At 44.0% G+C, this 15,391-nt stretch overlaps 2 protein-coding genes across 3 annotated transcripts in view; one reads left to right on the forward strand and one right to left on the reverse strand.

Annotated features, from left to right (window-relative positions):
* The window catches only part of GPBP1L1 (GC-rich promoter binding protein 1 like 1), a 39,605-nt gene extending 29,337 nt beyond the window's left edge, over positions 1–10,268 (reverse strand). Inside the window, exon 1 of one of the 2 annotated variants that reach the window (XM_090050024.1) lies at positions 10,165–10,268. The gene's annotated coding sequence lies outside the window, so the exon portion shown is untranslated. The remainder of the gene's footprint in view (positions 1–10,164) is intronic. The other variant, XM_090050023.1, reaches the window with a different exon arrangement.
* Positions 10,269–10,340: 72 nt separating this feature from the next.
* TMEM69 (transmembrane protein 69) lies at positions 10,341–15,384 on the forward strand. The gene is given in 6 exon segments (XM_090050026.1): positions 10,341–11,753; positions 12,922–13,149; positions 13,151–13,306; positions 13,308–13,388; positions 13,390–13,491; positions 13,493–15,384. Coding segments are annotated over 5 exon segments (444 nt in total). The 5' UTR covers positions 10,341–11,753; positions 12,922–13,140; the 3' UTR covers positions 13,589–15,384.
* Positions 15,385–15,391: the final 7 nt, after the last annotated feature.

Below are 15,391 nucleotides of genomic sequence, written 5' to 3' on the forward strand. Positions count from 1 at the left end.
TCCAAAGCCAAAAGGCTCACGATTCACCATATAGTTCAGTGGGCTGGGCCCCAGTAGTCCACAGCATTTCAAGCCATGGTGACCTGACAGCTAAATGCTACACAGTAAGTGCGTGTACTCCAGATACCGCCCCCGCCCCCGCAAGGAGCCAGGTGCTAATTAGCCCCCACACACAACTGAAACTAGATGTTCTTGTCATGAATCCTGATCCTCCAAAAATTGATACGCAGATGAGGGCAACCTGGCCTGCGCTCAATGGGCAATATGACGCATCTTTTTCAGATGGCTGCAGTAACTTATTTTTGTAGTAGGTCCCCATCAGCATGATTGCCCACAGGTTTTCTAGTCATGCTCAGTGTTGGCTGCGTTTAATAAACTCATAGTTGGCTTCCATTACTGAGCACATCCTGCTTTTAGCAGCAGTTCAAAGACTGACAAAGTACATAACACAGTTTCCTTGTACACTAATGCAAGATGGGGGTTTCCCGCCTCCCCATGCTGAATGAGAGAAAAAAAAAACTTGGCTTGTAGTTGAACAAGTAAGGTAGTTGCTGGCATAAAATCCATTTCTTTCACTTTCTGTGCATAAAAACTATACCACAGAAGCGTTCATGTCTTTTGCTCTCCTCCCCAGCCTTTGTTTGCTATATAGAGTAGGACTCTCATCTGAATTTCCATGTGCCTGTTAAACAAGGTATTTCTTGGAGAACCAAACAGAATTCAAACCACGACTTACAGAAACAACTGCCCACTTCCTCCAGCCTGTGTCAGACAGCTCTGTGCTCCCATTTACACTAGCAATGAATATTAGTCATAACAGAAGAAGTGTTACACAAAGCAGTCATGCCCTTTGTTTGGACCAGGTTATACCACTGTCACCTCCATCGGGGTAACTATTCTGTGCACCGCATTCAATATTATGAGGCTCTGTGCTGTTCCCATGGCCTACTCTGGCTTGACACTGGTTCTGTCTGTGTTTTTGAAATATATCTGCATAGAGCACCTCAGAGATAATATTACTTACTCATTACAAGGAGTGATTAAACTTTCACACTGTACAGTAAGCTTCCATAGCAAGATAAAAGGATTTTTTATTATTAAGGCAATTTAATTCTGAATAAGTGGATTATCTCACTAAGTCACTGAATTTTTACATTTCTGATTAACCTTAGATTTTCATAAAGGTAACCAGAAACGTTTCCTCTAGAATCCAAGGTATGCCATTGGCATTTGTCACACTGCCTGCTAATACTGCTCCTGGAACTCACTTCTGTATTGCTTAACTGATGCTGAAATGTTCCACAGTATATTTCAATTTCCAGGTCTTTGGGAAATCCCTGAAATCCGTATGTTGAACTGAATGAAGGAAGAGGGGGATAATATGGATTCCTACTTTGTTTGGTTCAAATAGATTTACTGATTTACATTTTAAAGACTATGCTTGTAGTGGGAAAGGTAGGTCGGGGTAGGCAATGCCTGGCATGGGTGCCAGAGAATGGCACGCAAAGGTATTTTGCTTGGCATTGCACTTGGGACAGGGAAGGGGCCAGGGCTGTGCTACCACAACAAGGATCGGGCCCCTCATGGCTCCCCCACCACCCACCCAGGCACTCCAACATCTCACAGGTCAAGGCTGCGGGTGTCTTTGACACGCTGCCCAAAAGCAATCTACCTCAGGGGTCAGTAATCTCTTTTTTTTAAAAATGAGTTTGGAATTTGCAAAAAATGCAAGCAAAGTTTGTTGCAGACTCTGACTTTTAAGCCTGGGAACCTGCCTTGTCCTTGCTATAAAGGCAGTTTGTAGGAAAGATTAGTTCTGTATGTCAGAGGTGCTGGCTTATTCAAGTGCTTGGGAGAGTATCAGGCCTCTGGCTTCTTTACTTTTCATTCCATCCAGGAAGAGCACACACCAACTGCTGAAACTTCCTTAGCCTGACCAAGGGTTTTTTAACCCAAAAGCTTGCTTAAAAATTGTTTTCCAACTATTTAAGTTGGTCTAATAAAAAAATACCAGATTCACTCACAAGAACCTTGTCTGCCTTTGTCCCTAGACCAACACGGCTACAACCTACACCTCTGGGAGAATATCACAGGTTTACCAGGCTGGGCACAGAGTGAGTGCATTGATGCCAAAAGGAGGAACATTCATTACACTGCAGTTCAACCAAGTTACTTTTCTACTCCTTACACTTTTCAGCATTTTTCCAAGCCAAATCTTACAAAACACACATAACCTTATCAACACCTATGTTCATGAAAGACTCAATTTTCAGCCATTATAGTTTGGAAGAAAAATCCCCAAGTATCAGATGAATGCAAACTGTGGCTTGCTTGACACAATGAACCCACAGATAGCCTAGAAGAGTGGGGCCCAACCTTTTGTGCTCACAGATCAGAGGAGCAGTGCCAAGTCTTTCTGTAGGTTGGATCCCATCTGTAAGCCAGATGCAGCTGGACTGTTTCTGTGTAGCTGCATCAGGCCCTAAATCCCTTTGCATGGGGCTGGCACGGTCAGTGTCAATCCAGCCATGTGACTTGAAAATTTGGTGTCAGGGGAGCAGCAGCAGCATCCCTTACTACCCCAATGAAAATTTCTAGACCTGTGCAGAGCCCCACAGGCTGGATTGCATGGGTCTGTGGGCCAGGTGTTGAGCACCCCGGTTTAGACTATCAGATCCGAGAAGCACAATTTTCTCCAATTCATCTTGATGAAACTTGCTAAGAATAAGTTTTGTATCCATACAAAATATTTCACTGCTGATTTAGGCAGAAATCCCTAGCTAGCATGTTTAACATTCAAAGTACCTCACCATTTCTTCTCCCATATTCCCACAGCCTCTGCCCAGTTACTAAGATCTCCAGCTTTCCGCCAACTCCACTGCTGCTTCTGCCACTCCATCAATATTCTGCACCAAAGCACCATGCAATCCAGGGGCCTTATTGTGATCATGCATTACACAAAGCAACCTGAGTTTAGACCTTGCAGCGTGAGCTGCCATTTGGAACAGCTAGCAGCCTCTGTGAACTTTACACTCCATATAACACAAAACCAGGAAAGTTGAAAGAAAAGAAAAATACCACATGCAGTTTGAATTTACCATCAAAACAGCTGAAACAGATTGCACTGGTTTTTGTACAGGACACGCATTGGTTTTTTAATTGTGAGAAAGCAAGTAGGCGCTAAGATCAGTGAGGAAGCAGGGATTTGTTGTCACCTGTTCCATCCGACCCTGTTAAACGACCCAAGTTTATCCCATGGCTTTTTAGCAATCTACGCAAAGCAAGTTGGCATCTCAGTCCACATCACAAAAGCACCTCAACTGGTTCTATTTGTGCAGGTTGCCAAAAGGCAACTGAGCAGGCAGATCACAGAAACTCATCTCGCCCCTCCTACTGCAGAAAGCCTGCCTAGAACGAGACTGATGCGCAGTAGCAGGCAAGTACACAAGCACCTTGCACTTGCACTCGGCTCACTCTGTGCATAAAGGGGCTCAATGTTCAGAGCTCCCAATATAGCCCCTCAAAAGCACTGAAGTCATTCAAAAGAATATTACAAAGCAAATGCACAAAAAGTTAAATGGGAACCAACTCTGCTCGTCAAACCTGAACAGGACAGAATTTAGAATACATGCTGTGGCTGTCACAGAGACCACAGTAATTTCGAGATGACATCAATTTACTTTTCATGCTGCAGTCAAATGGTGGAATCTTGTCTGCCCAACCAAACATCAAATGCTTGTGTAACTTCAATACTTGCCCATCAGACACTGGAAGAAAATAAATCATACATAATCCAGCCACCACACTGCCATAACCAGTTCCATAAGCTGTTTAAAGCTTTCAAAAACACCTAAATACTTTCAATAAACTTAAAATACTCTGTTGTGAAAAGTGAGTAAAAACTACCCCACTGCAAGCAAATTTGAGTTTGCTTCTATAGGGAATGTGCTTACTTTACAAATGAGCTTCTTTTTCCCAATGGTCATCCTTACAAACTCAACTCCAGTATCATGTTCATGTATCACCACACCATGTTTTGCAAAGCCAAATGTTCTCAGTTGGACTGCAGGAGTATAAACAGGTTGTTCGTGGTAAAAGATTTGGCAGATGCACAAAGAGAAAAAGACTTCACTCATCTTTTTTTCTTTGTAGTCAGCTCTTTTTAATCAACAAATAAAGCATAAAAGACTAGACATAAGAAAACCCACCGACTATAGTATTTTACATAATTACTTTTCAGAAGAAAACCATACAAACAAGTACATTTTTAGTTCCTCATCCTCAAGAACTACCAGCATATACATTCGCCAAAACATTACCCTTCCCCATTAAGCTTCACTAATGAACTTGAAGGAGTCATCCAATACATTCAGAAGGACAGCAGATGACTAGGAGTCCAACCGAGCCTGAGTCAGAAGTCTGCACTCCCCAGTCACAAAAGGAAGGTCGGATGCAGGGTACTATCCTCTTCCAAAGGCTAACAGACATCCCCTTCATACCTCTCTGTATGAGGAGAACTGCTCTACGCCAGAGTCAGCAACCTACAGCCTGTGGGCCAAATCCACCCTGCCAAGAGGATGGATTAAAAGAGCAGATGGGTGGCTGGGTACAGCACTCCCTGCCAGGGAAAAGGGTGGCAGCAGTGGCCAGATGAGAAGCGCCTTGCTTTTAGACTGAGCACCAATAATTCAGGCCCGTGCTCCTAAAAGGTTGCCAACCTCTGCTTTGCACCAACGACAAGCATCCATGTGGCAAAGGATGACTCACCTCTGTTATTAAATAACGCAACCACAAACCTAACCTCATTTCTCTATTATGCTACAGACTTTACCATAAAAGACATTACTGTAGTAGATTCAGATTGGGAAATAGCAACCAAGGCATTTTAATAGAAGTAAACTAACATTCATTTGAAGCTTTATTAATCGGTTTGCTGTTGCTAGCCTTTTCAGCCACACAAAGTCCTCCTTAGGCAAAATTACAACTTTCACTTTCAATTTCCATTGCTATAATTGTGTAAATGCACTTTCCTTGTTAAGCCACTGCAACCATTTGGGGGAGAGAATACAGATATCACAGACCGATCGATGTGTATACTGCCCTGCTCACAAGTGTTTGGTATGATCTGCCACGAAAAACATCATGTAAATCAATCAGTATTGCTGGCCTTTTTCCACTTCACCATATGACTAGACCTCACAAATAACTAACACCAGAATACCACACACAGACCTAATTAAATAAAGATGGTATGTTTGACACTTATAAGCCAGGACACTCAACATTTTCTTTTTGAAAGGTCTGTTTGTAGGATATTTTGTACACTGATGGGCATAAGAGTTCTCCAGAACAGAAATCCAACTATTAAAACATTATTCCTGTATCAAGTAGACCAGAACACTAATTACGCACAAGTATGCACTCAAAATCCTTGTAAAAACGGCAATCTATAAAGGTTAAAAACAAACAAACAAAAAAAAAAACTTAACTGCTTTGTAGGCTTAACCCACTAAAATACCTACATATTAAGGAAAAAAAAAAGATTTAAAACTCCCAGTTGGGGAAAAAAAGCAAACCAAACTCTGCCAAGAAATACAGTCTGCAAAGCTACCAGCAACATTTGTACCTTCAGAAGCAAGACAAAAAACCCCCAACTCTACGATTTCTGGATGACTAGTTCAAAAAGAAGTATATTAAAATTTAGCTACAGAAATGCAATTATTTTAGATTAATTCTTCAAAAAAAGTTCACAGGCAAACTTCCTGCAAAAATTCTCACCTTGTAGATAAGACTAAAAAATAAAACCTACTGGAACTGTTTTATGGGACCATTTCCTGGGTTTCAGGCTTTTAAATTCAAGCAGCATATAAAGAAGCATTTACATTGTGTTTGAAAGGCAAACAATGCAACATTTAAAAAAATATAATCCAAGAGTTTTACTGTTAAATCCAGTGCTGCTTTTATATAGTTAAGTAGTACAATGTCAAACTTCAAACACAAGATACCTGAAGCAAAGATGACAGTTTTCTACCATGCTCATTAAAAGAAAAATGCTGTCAAAGCTCAGTAAACAACTGTTCAAGAAATTAAACTTGCCTGAAAGATTCATGCATTTCCACCAAATCAAACAGTGCAGTTACTTACTGCAAAAGCAAGGACTCCAAATGACTCACAACAGTGAAAAGAAAGATGATTTGTAAAGGGTAAAAGAGCTGGATTTCACTTGTTGCCTCCACAATTTACAAAGAATACCTTAAGTTGCTATGAAGGGTTGTAGCTAGTAAAGTTCAGAGAGATCAAGAGCAGCAAATTGTTTCCCCTACTTTTGGGGGAAGACAAGATTATATGTCCTTATGCCCTCAGCTGACAGGATAAGGTGATTCAGTCTTTAACAAAGGGTGTTTCTCAAATATTTCAGGACTAAATTAATGTTAAGAATAAAAATGACATGTTTCAATGACCTCTTCCAGGGGATCACCAAGATTGGACACATTTTCATCAGAACCTCTGAACTTGAGGAACGTTTGGAACCCACCAGAGCCATGATCCGCCTAACATCAGATCAAATTAGTAAAAAGCAGGTGCGTTTAGGATCTCTGCATCCTGGAGAGACACACAGATGCGTTCCTTATCAAACAAGAACCTTTCGCTCCAGAAGCAACGCCAGAACATCTATAAATGAACAGAACTGCTCATTGCTCTGAAGTACTTCCAGCTATTCTCTCCTCACAGAAACACAACCGCTTCCAAGGTCAAACTGAAGTGCAGTTCAGGTAAAACTTTAAATCCCACACATCTCAGTAATATTACGAGAGCTCATCTACGCTGGAATTCTACACAGCTTTGTAATCTTTCCACAAATCAGGTGCAGAATCAAATGTCTTGCATCAAAATACCATCTTCCTTTTGGTCATAGAGTTTTTACAGCATGCTGTAGAAAACCATCAAGTGGGACAAGTTCCAAACAAAAGCCACTTCACAAACATAAGGGCTCTAATACGTTACAGTGTGTTTATGTCTGGGCATAAATAGGGAAAACAGCAATTCAGGATCCATTGCCACTGTATCTCATACCTACCCTTCACTTCACTTACGCCAATTCATGAGTTTCATAATTGACTAACATTACCATATATTAAGCAAGCTGAAAGAGCAAACACAAGATTGAATCTTTAATCTTTTCAGCCAGTGGTTTTTCTTCAAGTTGTTGAAACAAAGGGTTTTTTATCTGATGCTGTAGGCTGCTGTACAGTGTATATACTGAATCACAACATTTTTCCATATTCAGAAATTAAACTCCCACTTAAGAGGTTATGATAAAAAGCTAGGCCACGTTTTCCTGGAAATAAGCAACCAGAACAAAACCAGTCAGAGGATAAGGAACTGAAATACAAATCTAGAGACCTGGGCTCTAAATCACAGCTCTAGCAATGACTCACTACACTGCCGTGAAAAGGGAACCACCTCTTTCCTGAGTCTGTGTTCCTACCTGTAACGTGAGAATAAGTTTTGTAAACCAAACATATGGAGGAAAAGCATTGTACAAGCATCTCCCTCAAATAATAGGACTGTCCAAATGTTTTACCTTGCAAGAAAAAGCAAAGCCTGGCATAACAATCACATTTGCCATCACAATAAAAACAATGCAAAGCAAGATATACAGCAAGGCTGAGTTTGCATCATGAGTGGAAATGGTTCAATATGGTGAGTAATTTAAAAGATGACACAGGGTATTCTCAAGTAATTATATTACTAATTAGAATAACCAGATTTGTTTTTCTTTTCCAACCACACAAGTCACAAATCTTGCCAGTTCCCAAACTCCTTCATATTTACGTACTGCAATCACTATGCCTACAAAAAAGTCCGGCCTCATACACTTGCAGTCTGTTCTTCCTCTCGCTATTAAATTTGTACAGACAGCCCCAAAACCTGACCTCTAGAAAGCTTTTAAACCCTTCCACTGAAGAATTTTCCACTGAACAAGTATTAGACCAGCCAAGCGTCAGAGTACCAGGACACATTTTGATATGGTTTCAGAAATAAGACCGATAATTATCCAAAGTCCATCCTTTTTAACTGTTTTGGTAGAAGCCTTACTCAAGGCTATGCTCTACAATACTTCTGTTCCCCCCCGCGCACGTTAGCATTTCAAGCAGTAATAACACCACATTAAAGCACATTATTTGTAAGACAAATCAATCTTAGGGTGGGATCTAAGGCGAGTCTTTTCCCCAGTGGATTGGAAAGAATACTTTCATTTTATTTCATTATATATCACATCTGAATTGCTAAAGACATCTGCATGAAAACAATTTAAAAAAAAAAAACCTCCATCTGTTCCTACTGCATATTTTCACTTGAAGTCCCAGCCTGGCATCTGTGGCATAAGTATGGTGAAAATACATGCGTCACGCTACAAGAAGGACAAACATTAAAAGCAAAAAGTTCTCACTTTCATACAAACAACTAAAATAAAACAGGAAAACGTTATCGGAAAAGTTTCTAAATAGATTTTTAAGTTTTCTTTGGAGGCACTAGATGCTGTTTTCCTAGTTGCAATGTGAGAGGCGACCACAAAGAGAAAAAAAGCTCCTCTGAAGCAGATGGTTTTACTTCCTCCTATGCCAGGGTAGGAGGAAGCTCCACGCTACACCTGTTCTTCCTCTGGCTCTCACCCCGGGGCTCTGCAACACGCAGCCCAGAGAGCCTCGTCCTGGCATATTCATTCATTCGCACCCGACTATTCGTTCAGCTGCTTTCATTCAGGAGATAACATTTATCTGCCCCCTCAACTCCTGTACAACCCAAACATGTCTTCATCACCAACCAGCATTTTTTAGGAATCCCTGCAATACATGCACAACCTTGCACGTTTCCTATCGATTCTCTCATCTTGATTATTTTCGCATTAAGCTTGGTTTAACCATTTCTGAACTGCCTGGCTTTGAAAAATGCTTCTTCACATGAAAGGGAACGCAAAAAACTAGAACTGTTGGCTCAGAAACGAGACCTTTTATTAAACCGACTCGGAAATGGAAAAAAAAATAAATCATTTTCAGCACATTTTCGGGCCCAACAGCGATTCCCATGAAAAGGTATTTAAACCCAAAAGCTTGCAAAGAAGTTTGCAAAGGCTGTTTCTCTGAAAACGTTGCAAAGCCCGAAAGCCTGCAAAGAAGCTTGCAAAGGTGGTTCCCATTAAAAGATATTTAAATACGAAATCTTGCAAAGAAGTTTGCAAAGGCTGTTTCCCTGAAAAGGTATTTAAACTCAAAAGCTTGCAAAGGCGGTTCCCCTGAAAAGGTATTTAAATCTGAAAGCTCGCTAAGAAGCTTGCAAAGGCTGCTTCCCTGAAAAAGGTATTTAAACCTACAAGCTTGCAAAGGTGGTTCCCATGAAAAGGTATTTAAACCCCAAAGCTTGCAAAGGCAGTTCCCATTTAAAGGTATTTAAACTCGACAGCTTGCAAAGAAGTTTGCAAAGGCTGTTTCCCTGAAACGTTGCAAAGCCCGAAAGCCTGCAAAGAAGCTTGCACAGGGAGTCCCCGTGAAAAGGTATTTAAATGCAAACGCTTGCAAAGAAGCTTGCATTAGCTGTTTTGCTGAAAAGGTATTGAAACCCAAAAGCTTGCAAAGGTGGCTCCTGTGGAAAGGTGTTTAAACCTGAAAGCTTGCAAAAGCGGCTCCCATGAAAGGGTAAAATTTAAATGTGGAAGTTTGCAGAGGCTGTTTCCCTGAAAAGGTACTGAAACCCGAAAGCTTGCAACGGCAGCTCCCGTGGAAAGATGTTTAAATGTGAAAGCCTGCAAGGAAGTTTGCAACGGCCGTTTCCCCTGGAAAGGTGTTTAAACCCGAAAGGCTCCCGTGACACGGGACTGAACCCCGAGAGCTCGCCAAGAAGCGCATCTCCAACTACGCGAGCTGTCCCAAGCGCAGAGCGCGCACGCCCCCGAGGAGCCCGGCTGAGGCGGGCGCTGCGCGGGGCGGGGGGAGCGCGCGAGGCCTCGGGACTCGGGCCCGCTCCGGCCGGGACCCGCGGCTCGCTCGGGGATGGGAGTGGGGGGGATCGTTCCCCGCCCGCCGGGACCCCGAGCCCCGCCCGCGCACTCGCGGCCGACCCCAGGCGCCGCGGCCCGCGCGCCCCCCCCGCGCCGCCACTCACCGGCCGGGCCCGCGCGCCGCCACCATAACAAAGCTCGGCCCAAAATGGCGTCGCGGCCCTGCCCGGCCGGGGGCCGGAGGGGGCGGGGCAGAACCACGCCCACCGACGCGGGGCGGGGCCTGATCCGCGCATGCGCCGAGGGCGCCGCCGCTCGAGACTACGTGTCCCAGCGTGCCGCGCGCACGTGGGAGAGCAGCGGGGCGTCCTACTTGTCCTTAAAGGGACAGGCGCGCGCGCTTTTGCATGTGGCGACACCCCTCCCAAGCACCTGCGCGCACGGAGGAGGAGGAAGGCGGGGGCTGAAATCAAACAAGCAAACGCGCCGACGGGAAGCGAGAGAACGGCCCTGCCCCGAGCGGAACTCAAGCGCCAGGCCCGTGCTCCCAGCCGGGACGGGGGGGGGGGAGGCGCACGTTTCCTGCCAGAAGCTTCCCCGAGAGCACCGGAAGCGGTTGTTCCTGCTGCGCGCCCACGTGGGCGGGTGGGAGCGCGGGCGCGGCGTGGAGCAGCGACGTGGTGCGTCAGCTCGGACCCCAGGTCTGCCCGCGGCCCCTGCCTCGGCCTGTGCCCCCAGCCCAGGCCTCCCCTCGCGGGCACCGCGCCGGAGCGCTGCACCACGCGGGCCTGCAAGAGTCGTGCTTCGTACTCAGTCACTCGTAGGCGGGTACCACGGCTACATCAGCGTATTTCCAGTGGAAATAGCAATCGTGCTGATTTGGAAGGACTTCTTTGAGGTGACTGTGCTGGAGTTTTTGAAGGGCTCTTGGCTGGAGGCTCGGCTGCAGGTTTTCTGGAGTCTCATCTGCTTTCTGAAAACGAGTGTCCCAGGACGTTTGGGCAGATGGGCGGTGCAGCAGACTTGTTCGCTGGCACGGCGTCCAGTCGCATCGCGCGCCATAAAGTCGATGCTGACGTCAGGAAGTCAAAACGGTGTCAACTCATAAACGTCGTAAGTGCCGGTCGTTGTAACTTGAAACGCCTTAAGTCGAGGACTGCCTCTATAAGTGCTTTTAGTCCATGGGTTAGTGCTCGTAGTCCATACAAATGACCCCAGAGCAGAAGAAGATGGAAATGGTGAAGAGCTCTAACTGCATGCGAGGCGTAGCACAGGCAGGCAGATGCGGGAACATGGTCAGAAAAGAGGCGGCACCGTCCTGATCTGTTCTTCTTGGATTGTATTTCTCAACTAGCTCCTCTGAGTCTTTTGGATGCGGCAGGATGCAGGTCTGAAAAATAATGATCTGCTTAATTATCTGTAGATGAAATAGTTTCTCTGACTGTTCCAGCAGAAAACTAAAACTGATGCAGTAACTTTGGTGTGTCTCATAGCCGAGCTTGGTTACCCCGCTGAGTACAAGCTACTGCCTGACTGGACTCTCATAATTTTGGGGTTTTTTTCCTTCTTTTATTCCTTTAGGCTGTGTGGCCACCCAGCGCGTCCACAGGTGGTGGGTAGTGGAATGACCTTCAGGGAAGGTTAGCTGTGAAATAAGCAACTGCAGGCTCCGCCAGGATGCGAGGAGAGCGGATGGCAATGCTTTCTCTCCTGAAGAGCCACACACATCCTTTGACAGTACTACTGTGACATGGTGAGTAGAGGTCGCCACTGTAATAAGCCTGCCCAGCCCCCAGCCGTGGGTCTGCAAGGTCTCAGTGCTGAAGCAGGTGAAAGATGTTATAACTCAATGGCTGCAAAGGCTGTAGTGCAGTGGTTCCCAGCCTTGTTTTTCCCCCACGCCCTGCTGCTGGGAGTGGAGCGTGGGGGTGAGGGAGCTCCTGGCATGCAGTGCAGCGCTGCTGGCATCGCCCCCCACAACCCTCATTTGGGTCGCAACCCAGGGTTGGAAACCAGTGCTGTAGCGGAACAAGATCCCCAGTTGTCTTGGCCTCTTTGCCATTGCATCAAAGTCCTACTCTGTTAAGAGCTGCATGGAAGCTGACGTGCAGCAGCTTCTCCACAATAAAAAGATGTCTTCCATTTCCTTAAGGCCTGCTCGTCAGGCAGATGTTTCCCCTTACAGTGCTGTTACTTATCTGTGGCTTTCAAATTAAGTCTCTAAAGTGCTATATGTACCTTGTCCAGAAATAATAAATAGAACAGAAAGGGACTTCTGTATTAAACACTGTTGGCTTCTGTTTTATAGCAAGCAGGCTTCATTTTCATCACTTAATTTTTCCAAGTGACTTTTCCTGCATTTGTACAGTGTATAAGAGTGCAAAGCATTTTTCTCCCTAAATACTTGTCTGGTATCTGTCATTAGTCTGTTCCTCTATTTGAATCCCAGCTCAACCATGTGGCTTCACCGTAGGCCTACTGCTACACCCACACCCATCACTTGCAACTGACTCCTGTTAACATTAGAATGTGTAAACCTGTGTTTAGCTGCAACTGTACTGGTTAGTAGGATTGCATGGCTGTAACTACCAATGGATTTGGATATAAAGGATGAACGATGTCAGTTGGCACCTCAAAATTCCTCTTTATTGTAATGACATAGCCATGAAATTGTGACCTAGAGAAAAGACATTAAGAATAAATGTGTGACTTGCTCCTTTCGATAGATATAAAGACAGGCCAGCGAGGTGGTGCTTAAGTGAAGGGAATAATGAAAAAAACCCCAAAACTGCTTAATAGGGTATTTGACTCTTGTAAAAAGTTTTTAGAACAGGGCTTAAATTCTAGACCGGGTACATCCAATTGGCTCTCCTAGTGAACACATGCTAGTTAGACGCTCCGAATAATTTCTGTCTTTGCAGCTCCAGAAGTTGCCTCTTCACAGACTGCTGCAACACTGAAAGAATAAGATCACTTGCTCTTCTCTCAGTCTCTACCTGCAGGGAACCTTGTCTCTTCCTTCAAAATGCCAACTCTTCATCCAGGCACCAGCATGCAAAACCATGGATTGGGGCTTCCACATCTCCCCTCACTACCTGAAGAAACCAGAACCCCAGAAAGAGGGTCTACTGTGATCCACTATGAAGACCACTAAAGAACTCTCCAAAGCTAGCCATCTACCTCAGACTTGTGGGGCTGATTCCATTTGTTTCAGTGCCAGAGGTAAAGGTCATCCAAAAGCCTTACTACCCTGAGCTGGCATTTACTCAGGTTTCCTGTGAAGCCTGTATAATCTTTTTTCTAGATAGAAACCAGGTGGGGATTTGCTGTCCCAGAACACAGCCCTGCAAGTCCAGGTTAGAGGAATTTCGCCATATGTACAGTTCCTCCTTTTAATAGCCTGGTTTGCTTTACTCTTCAGAAATGACTTCAGTCAAGCTGCAATCATGTTGATAATTGGTTTAGGCATAGTGAAACATTATGACCTTGCCCCTCCTTCCTACTTATCCCTATTGATTTAAAGCCCAAAGGGGAATTTTAACAGTGCTGGCTGTACTTTGGCAGTGCTGGCTGGCCTGGCATACATGACCACTCTTCCAGAGAAGCAATTAAGTAACAGAGACAAATAAGAGCAAATGAAAACATAACAACAACTCAACAGAAGAGACTTGTTACATGTTTCTGTATTGTGGGAATACAGAATAGTGGGAATATAATGTTTCACCTCCTTCCTCTTCCAGCCTAGAACCTTAACTGGAAAATGAAAGCCAGCAACATACAAAGCAGTGCATTTGAGATCAAAGTCAGGCGAAGAAGGACTTGCATCTGGTCACCATTAAGACCGTTTTCAAGACATGCACACTTTCCCGAAGTGAGGTTTTAGGATGCTGCTCCAAAACAAGTCTTCAAATTGAATTGCTCAGTTTCAATATTAAAGTAATGATGGGGATAGGTGGTTTAACTAAAGTGTGACAAGTTCTGCAGCAGGAAGAATGAACTCATAGCTTTTATAAAGATTACACATCTTTTGGAGAAAAGCCCTGTTTGTTCTTCCCGAGTGGAACAACACCTGCAGTGTAGGTACTATGTACTGTGACTGGAAAGAACGCCTAGTCATAGTATATTCAGCAGTTTTTCTGGAAATGCTGGCTATGAATTGCTCAATGCAACAGGTAAAAGCAACTCTTCCTTTGCCCAACTTCAACTGAAGAGAAATCAGAGTTATTGGTAATTATGAGGTAGTAATAATATAATGTATGTAGACAAACGGTGTCAAACTGAGATCAGCACTTAGCTCAGGAATGTCAACTAAATGTTGTTAAAACTACTTCTGTTTAAAAAAAAAAGGACAGTAAGTGGACCTTCTCTAAGATGCCTCTTGTAATAACTACATACTGGCTTCCAACACAAAGATCCTTTTCATTGAAGTTAACTAAGGACCCAATCCGGGCTGAACATGCACTTCAGGGTTAATCACTCCCCTCCCCTCCTTCCCACTAACCTTAGCTAAAAAAGTGCACTGGAACAATGAGCGCTACTCATAAGGTTTGGCAGAAGGCTTGGGGCTCCGAGACTTTTTTTTTGTAAAGGAAGCTAGTTGTTTGTTCTCCTGCATGAGCTGAGCAACTGTTCTAGGCTGGTCAAGAGAATGCAAATGTACTAAGTGGCAAACTTCAGCCCTACCTCCCAGGTGTTCATGTGTCTTCTCTTGCCTCTCATTCCTGTTACAGCCAGTGAGAGCAGAAATTTGAAGTGGGGGAGGGACTATGTACATGCAGGTGCACATGGTACAAGAAAGTTGGCAATAAGTGGGTATTTAAGAATGAGTTAAAGCAGTTTTACTAAATGCTGGTTTCCAAGGGAATAGAGGGAAATGTTCACTACTGTAAGGACTGCACTTTAATAAAGTTACTTCCCTACACTAGTTCTGCAGCTGTAAATTTCCATGTTCCTTCAATAGAGCAATGAGTCTTTCACTTCTTTTTTAAATAAGGGAGTTAAAATTAGGGTTCCAATCAGAAGGACTTCAAAGACTTATGACTTACCCATTCTGACACAAACACAGTAACTTGAGAAACCTGTATTTCTTAAAAATAGCAACCATGAGTCCCAATTCCTGCAGAATACTGGCTGCATACTTCAGACTCCAGGATTTTCATTTAAAATTTTGTTAACATTTTTGCACCTTTAATTACAGGGTTGCCTCTGGGAACAGAGTTCATGTCAAGCTTTCTTATGGAGGAAGTAAAGTGGAATTTGCAAACAGGCACACAGAAAGAGAGACCAATAAATTAAGCCAACATTACCCAACTGAAATCTGACAGGATCATAACACAGAAAGGCCAGGAGTTTTAAGTTGCCTAACTACAAAAAACCCCTTCTCTCTTTCTC

Source organism: Crocodylus siamensis, chromosome 5, assembly GCF_052110815.1.
Source record: "Crocodylus siamensis isolate JL-2025a chromosome 5, ASM5211081v1, whole genome shotgun sequence".
NCBI lineage: Eukaryota > Metazoa > Chordata > Crocodylia > Crocodylidae > Crocodylus > Crocodylus siamensis.